At 42.1% G+C, this 11,558-nt stretch overlaps 3 protein-coding genes across 3 annotated transcripts; 1 reads left to right on the top strand and 2 right to left on the bottom strand.

Annotated features, from left to right (window-relative positions):
• Window positions 1-112: 112 nt before the first annotated feature.
• Window positions 113-5,287, bottom strand: ess2 (ess-2 splicing factor homolog). The gene is made up of 10 exons (XM_079734137.1): window positions 4,947-5,287; window positions 4,414-4,582; window positions 4,135-4,233; window positions 3,341-3,498; window positions 3,117-3,234; window positions 2,793-2,923; window positions 2,377-2,479; window positions 2,141-2,250; window positions 1,933-2,048; window positions 113-909 (listed from the first exon to the last, which is right to left on the bottom strand). The coding sequence occupies exons 1-10, from the start codon at window positions 5,085-5,087 to the stop codon at window positions 636-638; spliced, it is 1,419 nt and encodes a 472-aa protein (XP_079590263.1). The 5' UTR covers window positions 5,088-5,287; the 3' UTR covers window positions 113-635.
• A 1,192-nt stretch (window positions 5,288-6,479) lies between these two features.
• LOC307075193 (homeobox protein goosecoid-2) lies at window positions 6,480-7,386 on the bottom strand (the record flags this gene model as incomplete). Its single annotated transcript, XM_079735699.1, has 2 exons — window positions 6,480-6,724; window positions 7,158-7,386. The coding sequence occupies 2 exons, from the start codon at window positions 7,384-7,386 to the stop codon at window positions 6,480-6,482; spliced, it is 474 nt and encodes a 157-aa protein (XP_079591825.1).
• A 1,908-nt stretch (window positions 7,387-9,294) lies between these two features.
• LOC307074104 (uncharacterized protein) lies at window positions 9,295-11,426 on the top strand. The gene is made up of 2 exons (XM_079734105.1): window positions 9,295-9,440; window positions 10,221-11,426. Exons 1-2 carry the CDS (start codon window positions 9,311-9,313, stop codon window positions 10,844-10,846), a joined length of 756 nt encoding a protein of 251 aa, XP_079590231.1. The 5' UTR covers window positions 9,295-9,310; the 3' UTR covers window positions 10,847-11,426.
• Window positions 11,427-11,558: the final 132 nt, after the last annotated feature.

Here is an 11,558-nt window from a genome sequence, read left to right as displayed (position 1 = left end):
TTACAATTAATTCACATTGTGATAGCAACTAAAACAAATACAACTTTATTATTCACACAAGGTGTAACTTTTCCATATTTCGAAAAACAGTGAAATGTTTTTCATTGGGGCCTCACATTTAATCTTTATGGAAAAATGAGTGGGGATGTCATTTGACGTGTTGAAAAACACATTTCTGAATGTTTACGAACATTGTTGCAGATGGGGTAGGGTTGTTTGTGCTAACTCAACTGATTGTGGTTTGTGCTTGGAACATCTGACATTGTACGCTACAGCTACGACACAGAACCATTATATTCTGAACCACTCCACAGCACTTTTATTTGAAAGCATTATAACTTATGGAACAATAATAAGCATGCCTAATGTAAGCAGGACATATATTATTTAGTTGTGACACTAACATCTACAAAGGAGGCCTAGGCAGATGGAAAAACAAATTCAAAAGTAAGCATTCAGATTAAAGATTTGAGCGTTCAAAAGGTTCAGTTAACAAAATCACGTAAGCGAGTAAAAGATGTACAAATGATTCACCGTATTCAAGTTTCTCCACGGCAGAATATCGCTTAGATCGGCATGATCGAAGCGCAAAAGGTCTCGAGCCCTGCAGCCGCATTCCTGCAGAAGCCGTTCCGTTAGAAAAAGTCGGCCGCTTTCCGTCGCTTGGGCAGCTGCAACAAATCGTCTGTGAGCGAGGATGTGTCCTGTGAGCTGGGGGTCTTTCCCTTGGTGGGCGTGGCTATGGGGGTGGAAGGGCCGCTCAGGGGGGTTTTGCAGCCGCTGGCACTGTGTGACGGGGACGGTGTGTAGCTCGCCCTCAGGGCTTTGTCAGTGTACTTGCTCGAGGTGCGGTTGACGAGTCTCTGGAGGGCTGGTGTGAGAGCCGGGCTGAGGCCTTTTGGAGTTAAACTGTGAGGACGAAAAAAACGGGTACAAATCGGTGAGATGATGTTAATACGTCATGGTGCGGTTCAGTGTTTTTATTGCTACAAGGGGATTAGCCTACACAAAGCTTCAAACGCAATACATTGCACAACTGTCCAACTCTGGCAGTTCTCGGTGTCATCATTTTACTAATTTGGGGAACACGTATACACTTAGTAGTTTGTGTTCCAACTGAGACATCCACTGATAGACTATGATAAACTCTATGTCGGATGTTAATTTACCATTCTTACGTTTTCAGTTTGATGTTCAAAACCATTGGTTAAAGGTTGTATCAGCGATTGTAGGCCCAAACATAATGATCACATTCATATGACCTTTCCTCACAATCCAATAGCTGCCCACCCCATCAGCAGGCCGTCAAAAAACTGTGTCTCTGTAGGCAGCCTAAGCTCCGGGACCGTACACCAAAACAAATGGTATGACCAACCACTCAAAACCAAAATAAATAGTATTCCCAATCACCGACCAGGGGTGGGTGTTGTGTGGTTTTGCGCTGTGTTCATCTCAGTTTTTACTGGATGCACGAAACACGGATGGGAGGTGCGAGCGGGCTCTGTTTGTTCGGGATCTCGCTTCAAATACCAACAGAAGTAACGTCACCCAACATCGCTGATACAACCTTTAAGCACATGGCATAAATAACGCTGTAGAAAAAAACAATGTGTGTGTTTTTGATTTAAACTGTCAAAATCTATTATTTATTATATTTATTACCAGTGTATGAGCTTCTGTGTTATGTAACTGTATGGTTCACTTGGCAAAAAACAAATGTTAAGTTTGCATAGAAACAAAATCTCAGTGGTAGCAGTACTTAAGTTCCTGTCAAAATGCCAGCGGAATTGATCACAGTCATCCATCCACCGTCATTGATTTATGTTCTGCAGAACCCTGTCATGTCAAATCAAATGTGTGTACAGCAGGGCACGGCCACGGTGAAGCACAACAGTGAAAAATGTTTGTTTGATTAAGTGCAGATGGTTTTACCTTGCAAGGTTCTCTGACACTTTCCTCAAGGCCTCCTGCTTCTTGGCGCGGGTTTTGGCAGCGGCCTCGTTAGCCATCTTTAAACCCAAGCGCTCTCTTCTCCCCGGCTCTGGAATCTGACAGAGTAGAACACAGAGACATGGTTGGCATCTTCCAATCAATTCAAAACACTGACAAAATTATTCATTCTGGGAGACTTCCTGCACACCTTAAAGGAGGGGCCATGGTTTCTTTCTGCGTACGGGGTGTCGGATCCGTCCAGGCGGAAGGGAGTGCTCTCGATCTCTCCCCAGGTCATCAGTGGGGAGTCGGCTACACCTTAACAGATGACATTGTTTGGTAAAATGAGTGTACTTTGACAAAAGGTAAAACTATTGCATTAGCCAGTGGCGTTTTCTGCAAAACTTGGAGGCCCCTCGAAGCATCATTTCAGCAGCCCCTTACCAGGTGCTGGGGAGGGAGATCCTTCGAAGCCGTATCCGTTGACCATTGGGGAGTCATTGCGGATGAGATCTTTCCCATCTGGTCCGACTTTACCCTGTTTAAACTGGGGGGGTCAGAGTTTACATTAGCTGCAGCCATTTGGGATGCTTTTTTGCCATTTCGTGCAGTCCTTCTCTTAACAATGTGCATTTTTACTAACAAGTGCATTAACGGGAATAACCCAGTTATTGGACATAAACAGTTTATGGCAATATACCCTCTGACATGCAAAAAGGTCTTAGACTGTGGGTATGGAAAACAGAAAAGCCTTGTAGCAGAAATCTGATTGGTTGAAAACTTGGTATTCTTGTTTAAACGTTTGATTATTATTATTTTTTTAACCTATGCACCTTTCGTGAAAACAAATTTACACGTACCTGTGCATTGAGGGCCGCAGCCTGCTGAATCTGGGTTTTGTTGAGGGCTTTGCTGAACGGGTCTACGGCAAAGCGAGTGTTCAGGTGAATCACCTCCCGTGGCTTTTTGAACAGAGTGTCATCTTTAACCCCTGTTTAAACAAAAAATATATAATATATACACACACACGCATAAATTAGTACATTAATGTATTCAATATGCAGATTTATATAAAACAAAAAGTGTATTATCTTTTTCTCAGTCCTTAATTTCCTCAAAAGTGAAGGAATATTGCTAGTATAAACAGCCAGATGAACGTAGTGACACTGAGTAATTGTTCTCACCCTCAGGGTAGTACATTAGGGCATTCTTTGCTTTGTACTCCCAGGTCTCCAAGCCAGCTTTTACACAATCGATGGCCATCTTCTCTGCTGAGGGCAATGCCAGGTTTTCTTCCCGGCGCTTAAAAAAAGGATCGTACCATTTTGGATTTAAACAACATGCATCATGAGCGTTCAACTATGCATTTTGTTCTAGTTAATATTTAAGAAATAATTGGAATGCATACCTGTTTGTACTCAGCCTCTGCATCGTATAACCATGAATGTCTCAGCTTCTCCTTGTCTTCTGCCAGCTCCATGATCTGCTCAAATGACGCATTGTCCTCGCTGGTGTTCTTGGCAAGGAAACGATCGAGGCAGGGCAGTTCTCTTTTCTCGTTGCCCTCTGCGGAAACAGAGCCGTGGACATAAGTCTTTGCTGTTAACTATGTCGAGCATTTATTTAAGTGTATTGTGTCTTAACTGGTAGAAAATAATAACTGGGAACTATAATCATTCAAAAAGTAATATCAGATTCTAGAAAAAAATCCTATTTTACCGTTAAAATAAGGGCAGAATTATCAAATAGTTTGAGTGAATTCACAGTCCTCTTTTAGGTCTAGCATGTTAGTGTCCCATCCCCATACGGAACGACATCTTGTCTTGAGTAGATAGATTATGGGTAAAAAAAAAACAAAGTCTGAATACATCGCCACAACTACTGCTGACAGAAAGAAAAAGAAAACGGTTCTGAATTGTCACATTGAAGCAAACCTGGCATAGCTCTTCAAGGACAAAAAGTTTTTATTCGAGGAGACAGAGTTCCACTCCGATTCACCCATCACCATCCAAACACATCTGTTCCTCAGATCTCCGATTTTTGTGGTGTTTATCTTAGCTGGCATAATAGCATGATTTAACTGCTATTGAATTGTCTCAACAGCCGTTGTACCATCCCATGGAGGGGATAAAGGTCCATAATCCCCACCACACCAACTATGAACGACCACAGCAACCTTGACTGTATGAGCACTCTACTCACCTCCGTCTGCACTCTTGATGCTGGGGGCAGTCCTGCCACTGATGGAGGACGGAGATCCAGCATGTCCTAACGGAGTGTCAAAACTAGCGGGCGTGACATCTGCACAATATAAAAGATCCAAAGAAACAATAAACCATTTAAATACACCACAACGCATTGTCAGAGAGGTCCATGTGTAAAGGACAAAGACTGCATGCATACTCTGTAAAACACCTAACCCTTTAAGCCTTATTCTCTTATTAGGTACAATATCACATAGTAGTAAGTACAGATTCTTACATGGGGCGGTGGATCGTGGTGTCGACTTGTTTAAAGATGAGCCGTAACGGATGGAGATCTCTCTCATCCGTCCCAGGTCACCACATTCCTCTGCGTCCAGGTAATCCCTCTGGGCTTGGAGTCTAGTGACGTCTGGGAAGAAGTCCCTCTGGATAATCTTCTCTAAACTCTGCGAATGACATAGCAAAAAGGTGGTTTGGAGCATTTGATACATCGACATGCGAAACGACTATATTTGTCAACCAATCAACCCGTCTTGCATCCTTACGCTAGCAAAGCCATTTAACAAGGAGCAGACAACGTCAACGTACTGCCACCACCGGGTGAAACCTGTCACCATGAACACATGTAGTGAATAACAATAAATGTGTACTTTAAGGATATCATTTAAGACTTGATTGGCCACAGCAGGGCGCTTAACTATAATATGTGACGTCATGCAAGACCTGCTTCATGTAACGTTCAACAAGATGGACCAATCAGAAATGGCGTCATATCCGCTCAACAATAATTACACTAAATACCACAGTTACCTCAATGTAGTCCTCTTCATCCAGAACTTTCCGATTGTATATCCCCTGCTCTTCGGGCTGCTGTCGTAGGGCAACCGTGTTTAGATTAGCAGCGACCAGGGTACCACACAGTGCTCTTCTAACACTAGCGCTGCCCTCCATTGTTGTCGCTGTTTTTGACCTGTTGGCCGGTCAATAAACCACTCGAACGCAACACGATCAGATATAATACACGCGGATTCAACTGTCAATCAACTAACAAAAAACAGAATGATATTAGTTTCCGACTACACGCACTCAACAGCTTGCTATAACAAAAGGTACCTTAAGCTAAAAACAAGCAGCTACCGTGTTGCTCGTGTTCAAATGACGCACACGTCTACGTCTGCTGTCGTCACCGGAAGTTAAAGAAAGAATTAAAGGAACAAATCACGTTTTACTTTCATTCAATTTATAACATAATAATAACTCTGCCCCCAGCATTTGTTTGGAGCTCAAACATGTTGCTGTCATTATAAATGCATTTATATGATATATGATGCCATATAAGCACATATTCCTACAACAATATAGCCAACTACAGCAGCACAAAAACTACAGGCAAAATGTAAGAATAATTTTATTTGCATTTTATGACATAGCTAATTAATATAATTACAGATGAGGGATCCACCTTCAATTGGAATTGTTTTCGACCTATAAAACAAATCTTAAATGTGTGTGTTTGTGTGTGTGTGTGTGTGTGTGTGTGTGTGTGTGTGTGTGTGTGTGTGTGTGTTTGCGCGCGTCTTCTTTAGTGTTATTACAACTTTATACACTGTTTTCTTTTTGTCTAACATTCTGAGTGTAATCCAGACACAGTTAAATTATAGATATGTCAGTTATAGATATATAAAAAACAAAAATCTCTATGTTTACTTTAACTGCACACATTTAAGATCTACTGAATATCGAAAATCATGAATATATTTTATAATGACTTTGTTTATGTAAATGTCCCTGTCCAGTGTTTTGGTATTTTCTTTGCACAATTTGGCAGGATTCATTTTCTCTTCTTTTTAACATGAGAAGATTATAGGTGTTTGAGCAAAGGGTTGGAGGTATGCACACACATACACACACACACACACACACACACACACACGCACACACACACACACACACGCACACACGCACACACGCACACACACACACACACACACACACACACACACACACACACACACACACACACACACACATAACACACACACACACACATTTCAGTTTTCGGTTTTTCCCACACGAAATGTCAGTCTTTTCTGGCGCCGCCACTTTGCCCTTCGGTTTTTAAACCATACCTGTTGGGAGAAACAGAGGCAATGTCATGTCCTGTTGTTTAATAAATTCACATGCAATTGTATTTAATATTAAATGGTGGAATTGTATCACATTGCTGCCATTCCCACTAAAGATTTCTGCAGTAAGATCAAACTGTACTCATACATTTCCCAAACCTCTGCCACATCGGCTAATCAAAGCCTTTTTTCGCCCCAACAAATACAAAACAAGAAGCTAGTGTTGATACAACAGACTCAGCACCTCAACCCGCTCCTCTCGTAGCAGCGCCCTCTGGGCCAGCCTCTCCCTGGTGTGGACGTCCGGGTACTGGTTCTGCAGGAACAGCTGCTCCAGAGCCTCCAGCTGGTCCTCTGTAAAGATGGTGCGGTGCCGTCTGGTGCGTCTTGGACCGTGCGTGAGCACCAGCCCTTCTCTGTTTGCATCTGGCAACGACCCTGTGGACCAGGCATACTGACACGCTGTCGCAAGGAGAGCGGGTTCAAAAGGAGCTCATTAGGCAGTTTTTTTTAAACAGCATCTCAAACAGCATTGACTCTGCAATTCACTAGTATTTTTCCACTAATAGATATAGACACATAATGTGGTGAAATCTCCTAGGCAACCATTGGGCAGGATGATTAGGGTGTTTGATTTTCAGAGGTATTTTACTGTTTTTGAGCTCCCCCATGTCAGTAGACCCTACAAGCTCCTTAATGACAGCTGAGAGGTACTGGGTTCAATCCCTAACACCTACTATCTGTAGGCATCCTTGTTCAAGATGCTTAGCACTACACACTACATAATAAAGGGCATCTTAAACATTAAAATAATTAGGATAGTAAATACTAGTAGCTAGTAGAAACACATTGATTTACAATACCAAAAAACAGACACAAGAGTTTCTTGACTTACCTTCGTGAATGAAATCCGAGTGGAAAACCTCCCCACATTGGAGACAGCAGCAGCAGCTCAGGCAGCAGGTGTGATGGACTGTCTCAGTCGGTCTGCCAGTGGCGCTTCCTTCTGCCTTCTCCTCCAGTCCAACGGCAGCAGAGTCCAACCGATTCTTCTCCTCGTTACTCTTGTCAGGGAACTTGTTGAGAATATTTTCTATTGTGAATGGGAACTTCTGACGTGCCATGCCGAATAATCCTTTCATCTCCCAGAAAAGAACAGAAAAAGAAAATATCCCAAACAAACAAAATGTGATTTTGAATACAACGCTTGTATTTTATGCTTAAAGCTCAGCTTCTCCGATCTGTCTCCACCTTGGTCAAGAGTGTGTCTGTCCCTTATAGTGAAATGTGGAGGAGGAGGGCTGGTGGGGTGACCATAATCCTCCCCATTGACAGGACAAATAGAATGTTTGAAACCTAATTCCTGGCTAATCTGGGCAGTTTTTTGAAGAGGTTATGGAGGACGGCAGATCCAACTAATCTCACCCCTTTCCTTTCTCTGAAAGAAATCAGATTTCACTGCATAAAATGAGAAGTGGAGAGCTTCTTAGATCCGTATTGTTGTGGGTGGGTTTAGAGGAAAGGCGATTGCGTGGTATTAGAAACCTGCAGGTTTTAAAAATGAATGCTCGGTGGGGCCCAATAATTGTATCTTCTGAATTAGAGGATTAGCAATTCAATGTATTTCCTAATTGCACTTCCCTAGTCAGCTTTATCGTCTGTAAAACAGACGATAGGTCCAGAACCAGGTCCATCCAATCCAGCCAACTATGATCATAGTGCGTGATAAAATACATTGACCTGTTTTGGTTAGGTCTGGAAGAACATCACGATTTGTGTTGCACCATATGCTTTAGCAATCAAGAGTGAGATGATAAATAGACTGACATAGTATTGAACATACATTCTTAGTCTTTGATATCATTCGTCCACCTGTTCATGTCTTATCTGTGCCATGCAGTCTGCTGGACAACGTGCAAGGCCGAGGCAAAGCTCACACAGGTTACATTCAGCCAACCCTGCGATTTCATACAAGATGATAGACCTTTCTTCCTCTTTTTCTGGAGTATTAATGGATTTTCACAATCTGTCTTAAGCTCCTCTTATAAGGGCTGGAGAACAGATAACAATAAACACCACCACCCCATCCTTTTCTGTTGGGTTTAATAGCGAGCAGATTGTTGATGTATAGTTTGCTGAGAATTTGAGATCACTATCTGTAGTTTATTGTGATTCTCAATAGAGCGAATTGTAGCACATCCACTTCGGGTCAAATGGTGCAGAATTCATTACAGGGGGATTAATATGATAAAGGCTTGTTTTGTTGTTGTCAGTGCATTAGTTGGTGCACACAACACATCCTGAAACCACATAAGGGGCCATCCAAAGTGTGGGATGTTAAATTATACTTTCAAAAAAAATGTTTGGGGTTGTCTGTGTGAGGTTGTGCTTTATGAATGAACATATATGTTGCATTAAACGAATGGCAAATTCTATTTTAGTCTTTGCTTGTTGTTCGGTAGAGTAATATACTTAATTTCACATGTATGATCGTACATTGCATTTAACAAATGGCAAAAATCTATTTTAGTCTTTGGTTGTTGGTTGGCAAATAAATCATTCTCGTGTATTTAGGACAAATAAAACAGGGAGATAATAACACATATATCATATCATATATCATATTTATATATATTCCTCTGGCCTATGTTGGATTGGGAATGTAGAAACGAAAGGTTGTTGTAACCAGGTACACAAGAGCTGCCTAATGCAGTTCACTCAAACAATAAACATTATGCTGCTGGAAACAGAACCAATGTTTCGGTGATGACAATTTATAAGACAATTTTTGGAAAAAAGAAGCCTGCAAATAATGAAAATGATATTGGAATCAACAGGACCTGAATGCAAATAGCTGTGTTTATGAATGGCGAACCCATGTTGCGCCCCCAGCCGACTCTAATGCGAACTGCCGCGAGCGGCAGCTTGCGCTCGCGATAACGTGCAGCTGAGCAGAAACTGGGCGGAAAAGGCGGGAGAAGATTACCGCTTCCGCGCGCGCGCAGCACGGCACAGCCACAACAACACGGCAGACGGCAGGACGGCAAAATGGACGATAAGTTGATAATGTCTGTATTTAATTTCCCCGAGCTCTATAACGTAACTTTACCGACTTACCGCTGCACAGAAACTCGAATAAATGCCTGGAGAAGCATCAGCACCCTAATGGGGGTCCCATGTGAGTGTTTAAGTGTCTCTTAAGTAACTATTAGTTGTTATTTTGCCTAGCCAAATTCTAGAGTGCAAGAGATAATATAACTGATTTAGAAAACAGGCGCTTAAGTTGGCGCTTTGATTCTATTCAATGGCTTAGATTTTCACGTTGCCTGGTGGTCGTTTTATCTGTGCGGGCAGCAAAGCGGTGGATGGTACGCGCATGCCGTGCTAGCGGTAGCAAGGCGGCTCCGCGCGGTAGGCCGCGCGGAGCCAACACGGATATTCCGGTTCTACCGCGCGGCGGTACGCGTGTGAAGCAGCACGCCGCTCACCTTAGGCTTTGTAATCTAAGAAATGTCAAACGTTTAACAATCGTTTTCGTTCAATATTATCGCATATTAGTCGTACGGGAACCATGCTGATCCTTTTAGTTTGTCAAAGTGACTAAACAATGTTAGTTCTGGTTACTTTTTGATGAAACTTGAGGCCCCACATGTCCCCAACGAGGCGCATGTAATCAGTAATCATGTAGGCCTACTTGCTCAGGACATAGTAGTATGGTTTGAGAAAGGATGGATGCGATAGTTTCCTCCTTGATAGGGTTGTCTAGGCATACATGGATAAGTAGCAACTAGTATAACAAATTCTTGGATTGTACAATATTCACATACCAATGGATAATAGTCATAATATTCACAGACCTGACCATCTACTAAAGCTTTCCTGTTTCCCATTAAATTACCTTAAGCCAAAGCAAAAATGTTTGTCCTTGATAATATTGTTTTGCTTCTGACCCTCCCAGCTGAAGAATGCAAAAGAAGATGGAAGAATATGAGAGACCGTTATTTAAAAGAGGTTCGAACGGAGCTCAAAAGCAAGCAGCAAGGGGAGCTGGTTCCCAGTCGATGGAAATACAGACAGCGGCTCAACTTCCTTGCCCCTTTTACCGGCACAAGGAACGGCATATCAGAGAACTTCATCAACAACAACGGGGAAGACCACTCCCCTCCTGACCTGGACTCCCTGGCCGCAGACAGCCCCATGTCCCCTGCCCCAACGAGGAGGACCCGTGCCATCGCAAAGGCCCCCGCGACCCAGCCAGAGTCCCAGTCCCAGGCAGCGTTTGCGACCCCGTCCTCTTCACCTGAGTCACAGACCAACCAGTGGGGGACGCTTGGCGGTACTGGGAAAAAGAGGAAGGACTTGGCGAAAGAAACATTAGCCTCTGCTGATGGCGTGGCACCTTTAAAAAAGTCAGTGGGCAGGACACAGGATGAGGACGAACTGTTTCTGCTCAGCTTTGTTCCCACCTTGAAGCGCCTTGCTCCTCAAAAAAGATGCGAGACGAAAATGAAGATCCAGCAGATCCTGTATGAGGCTGAATTCAGCCTACCAGAGCCTGCTCCAAAGAGAGAGTCAATAAAATAAAATGACATGAGGACAGTGGGATGTGATCTTGTGAGTTATCTCAAAGAATGTGTTTATTTTGTCTTATTTTGGCCTGTTGTTGATTTAGTAAGATGATTATTAGAAATACCAACTCATCATCTCATATTAAACTAGGTGCAATGGTTGCAATTGGTTTCAGGATTAAACAAAACTTCACGTGCACAAATCGCATATTTCCTTCATTTTTATTCAGAGTACATTGCTTTAGACAGAATCATACATATTCATTGTCAAGCAACTTCTCAAAAATGTTAAACTATCTTCCAACTGTATTACTTTATAGTTCAGTGACTGTTAAAGCAACATCACATTGAATACTGTTAAAACATACTGTTACATTAGTTTTCATTAACCCATCTTACATTTTGGTTTTTTTATTCAACTAAATAAGTGACTCTGTAGGCTTATATGCTTATCATTAATCAGTGGGCCTTTTTTTGGAAAACCAAACCACAATAGTTTACAATATATACATTTTGCTAACAAAGGTTGTGATTTAAAGTCCATATTTTTATAAAATCCAAATGTTATTGCTATATTAAAATGTGTTTGAGGCATATGTGAATGGCTCCGATATCCTTTATTTGTCCCATCTTTTAAATTCAGTTAATACAGAGTTAAGGTATCAGAACATTCATAATTTAAATAGGTGTTGATCAAGAGGATAGCTGCAGTTAAAAAAGTGCATACT

This window comes from Pollachius pollachius, assembly GCF_949987615.1.
Source record: "Pollachius pollachius genome assembly, chromosome: 4".
Classification (NCBI taxonomy): Eukaryota; Metazoa; Chordata; class Actinopteri; order Gadiformes; family Gadidae; genus Pollachius; species Pollachius pollachius.
This window is presented reverse-complemented; position numbering and strand designations above follow the sequence as displayed.

Bases quoted from the DNA above. Each gene is read 5' to 3' on its own strand.
- ess2 (XM_079734137.1), bottom strand. From the start codon at position 5,087: ATGGAGGGCAGCGCTAGTGTTAGAAGAGCACTGTGTGGTACCCTGGTC. The intron at 4,583-4,946 runs GTAACTGTGGTA...TGTCATTCGCAG, and splicing joins ATGAAGAGGACTACATTGAG to AGTTTAGAGAAGATTATCCA. The intron at 2,251-2,376 runs GTAAGGGGCTGC...TCATCTGTTAAG, and splicing joins ATCTCCCTCCCCAGCACCTG to GTGTAGCCGACTCCCCACTG.
- LOC307074104 (XM_079734105.1), top strand. From the start codon at position 9,311: ATGGACGATAAGTTGATAATGTCTGTATTTAATTTCCCCGAGCTCTAT. The intron at 9,441-10,220 runs GTGAGTGTTTAA...TGACCCTCCCAG, and splicing joins CACCCTAATGGGGGTCCCAT to CTGAAGAATGCAAAAGAAGA.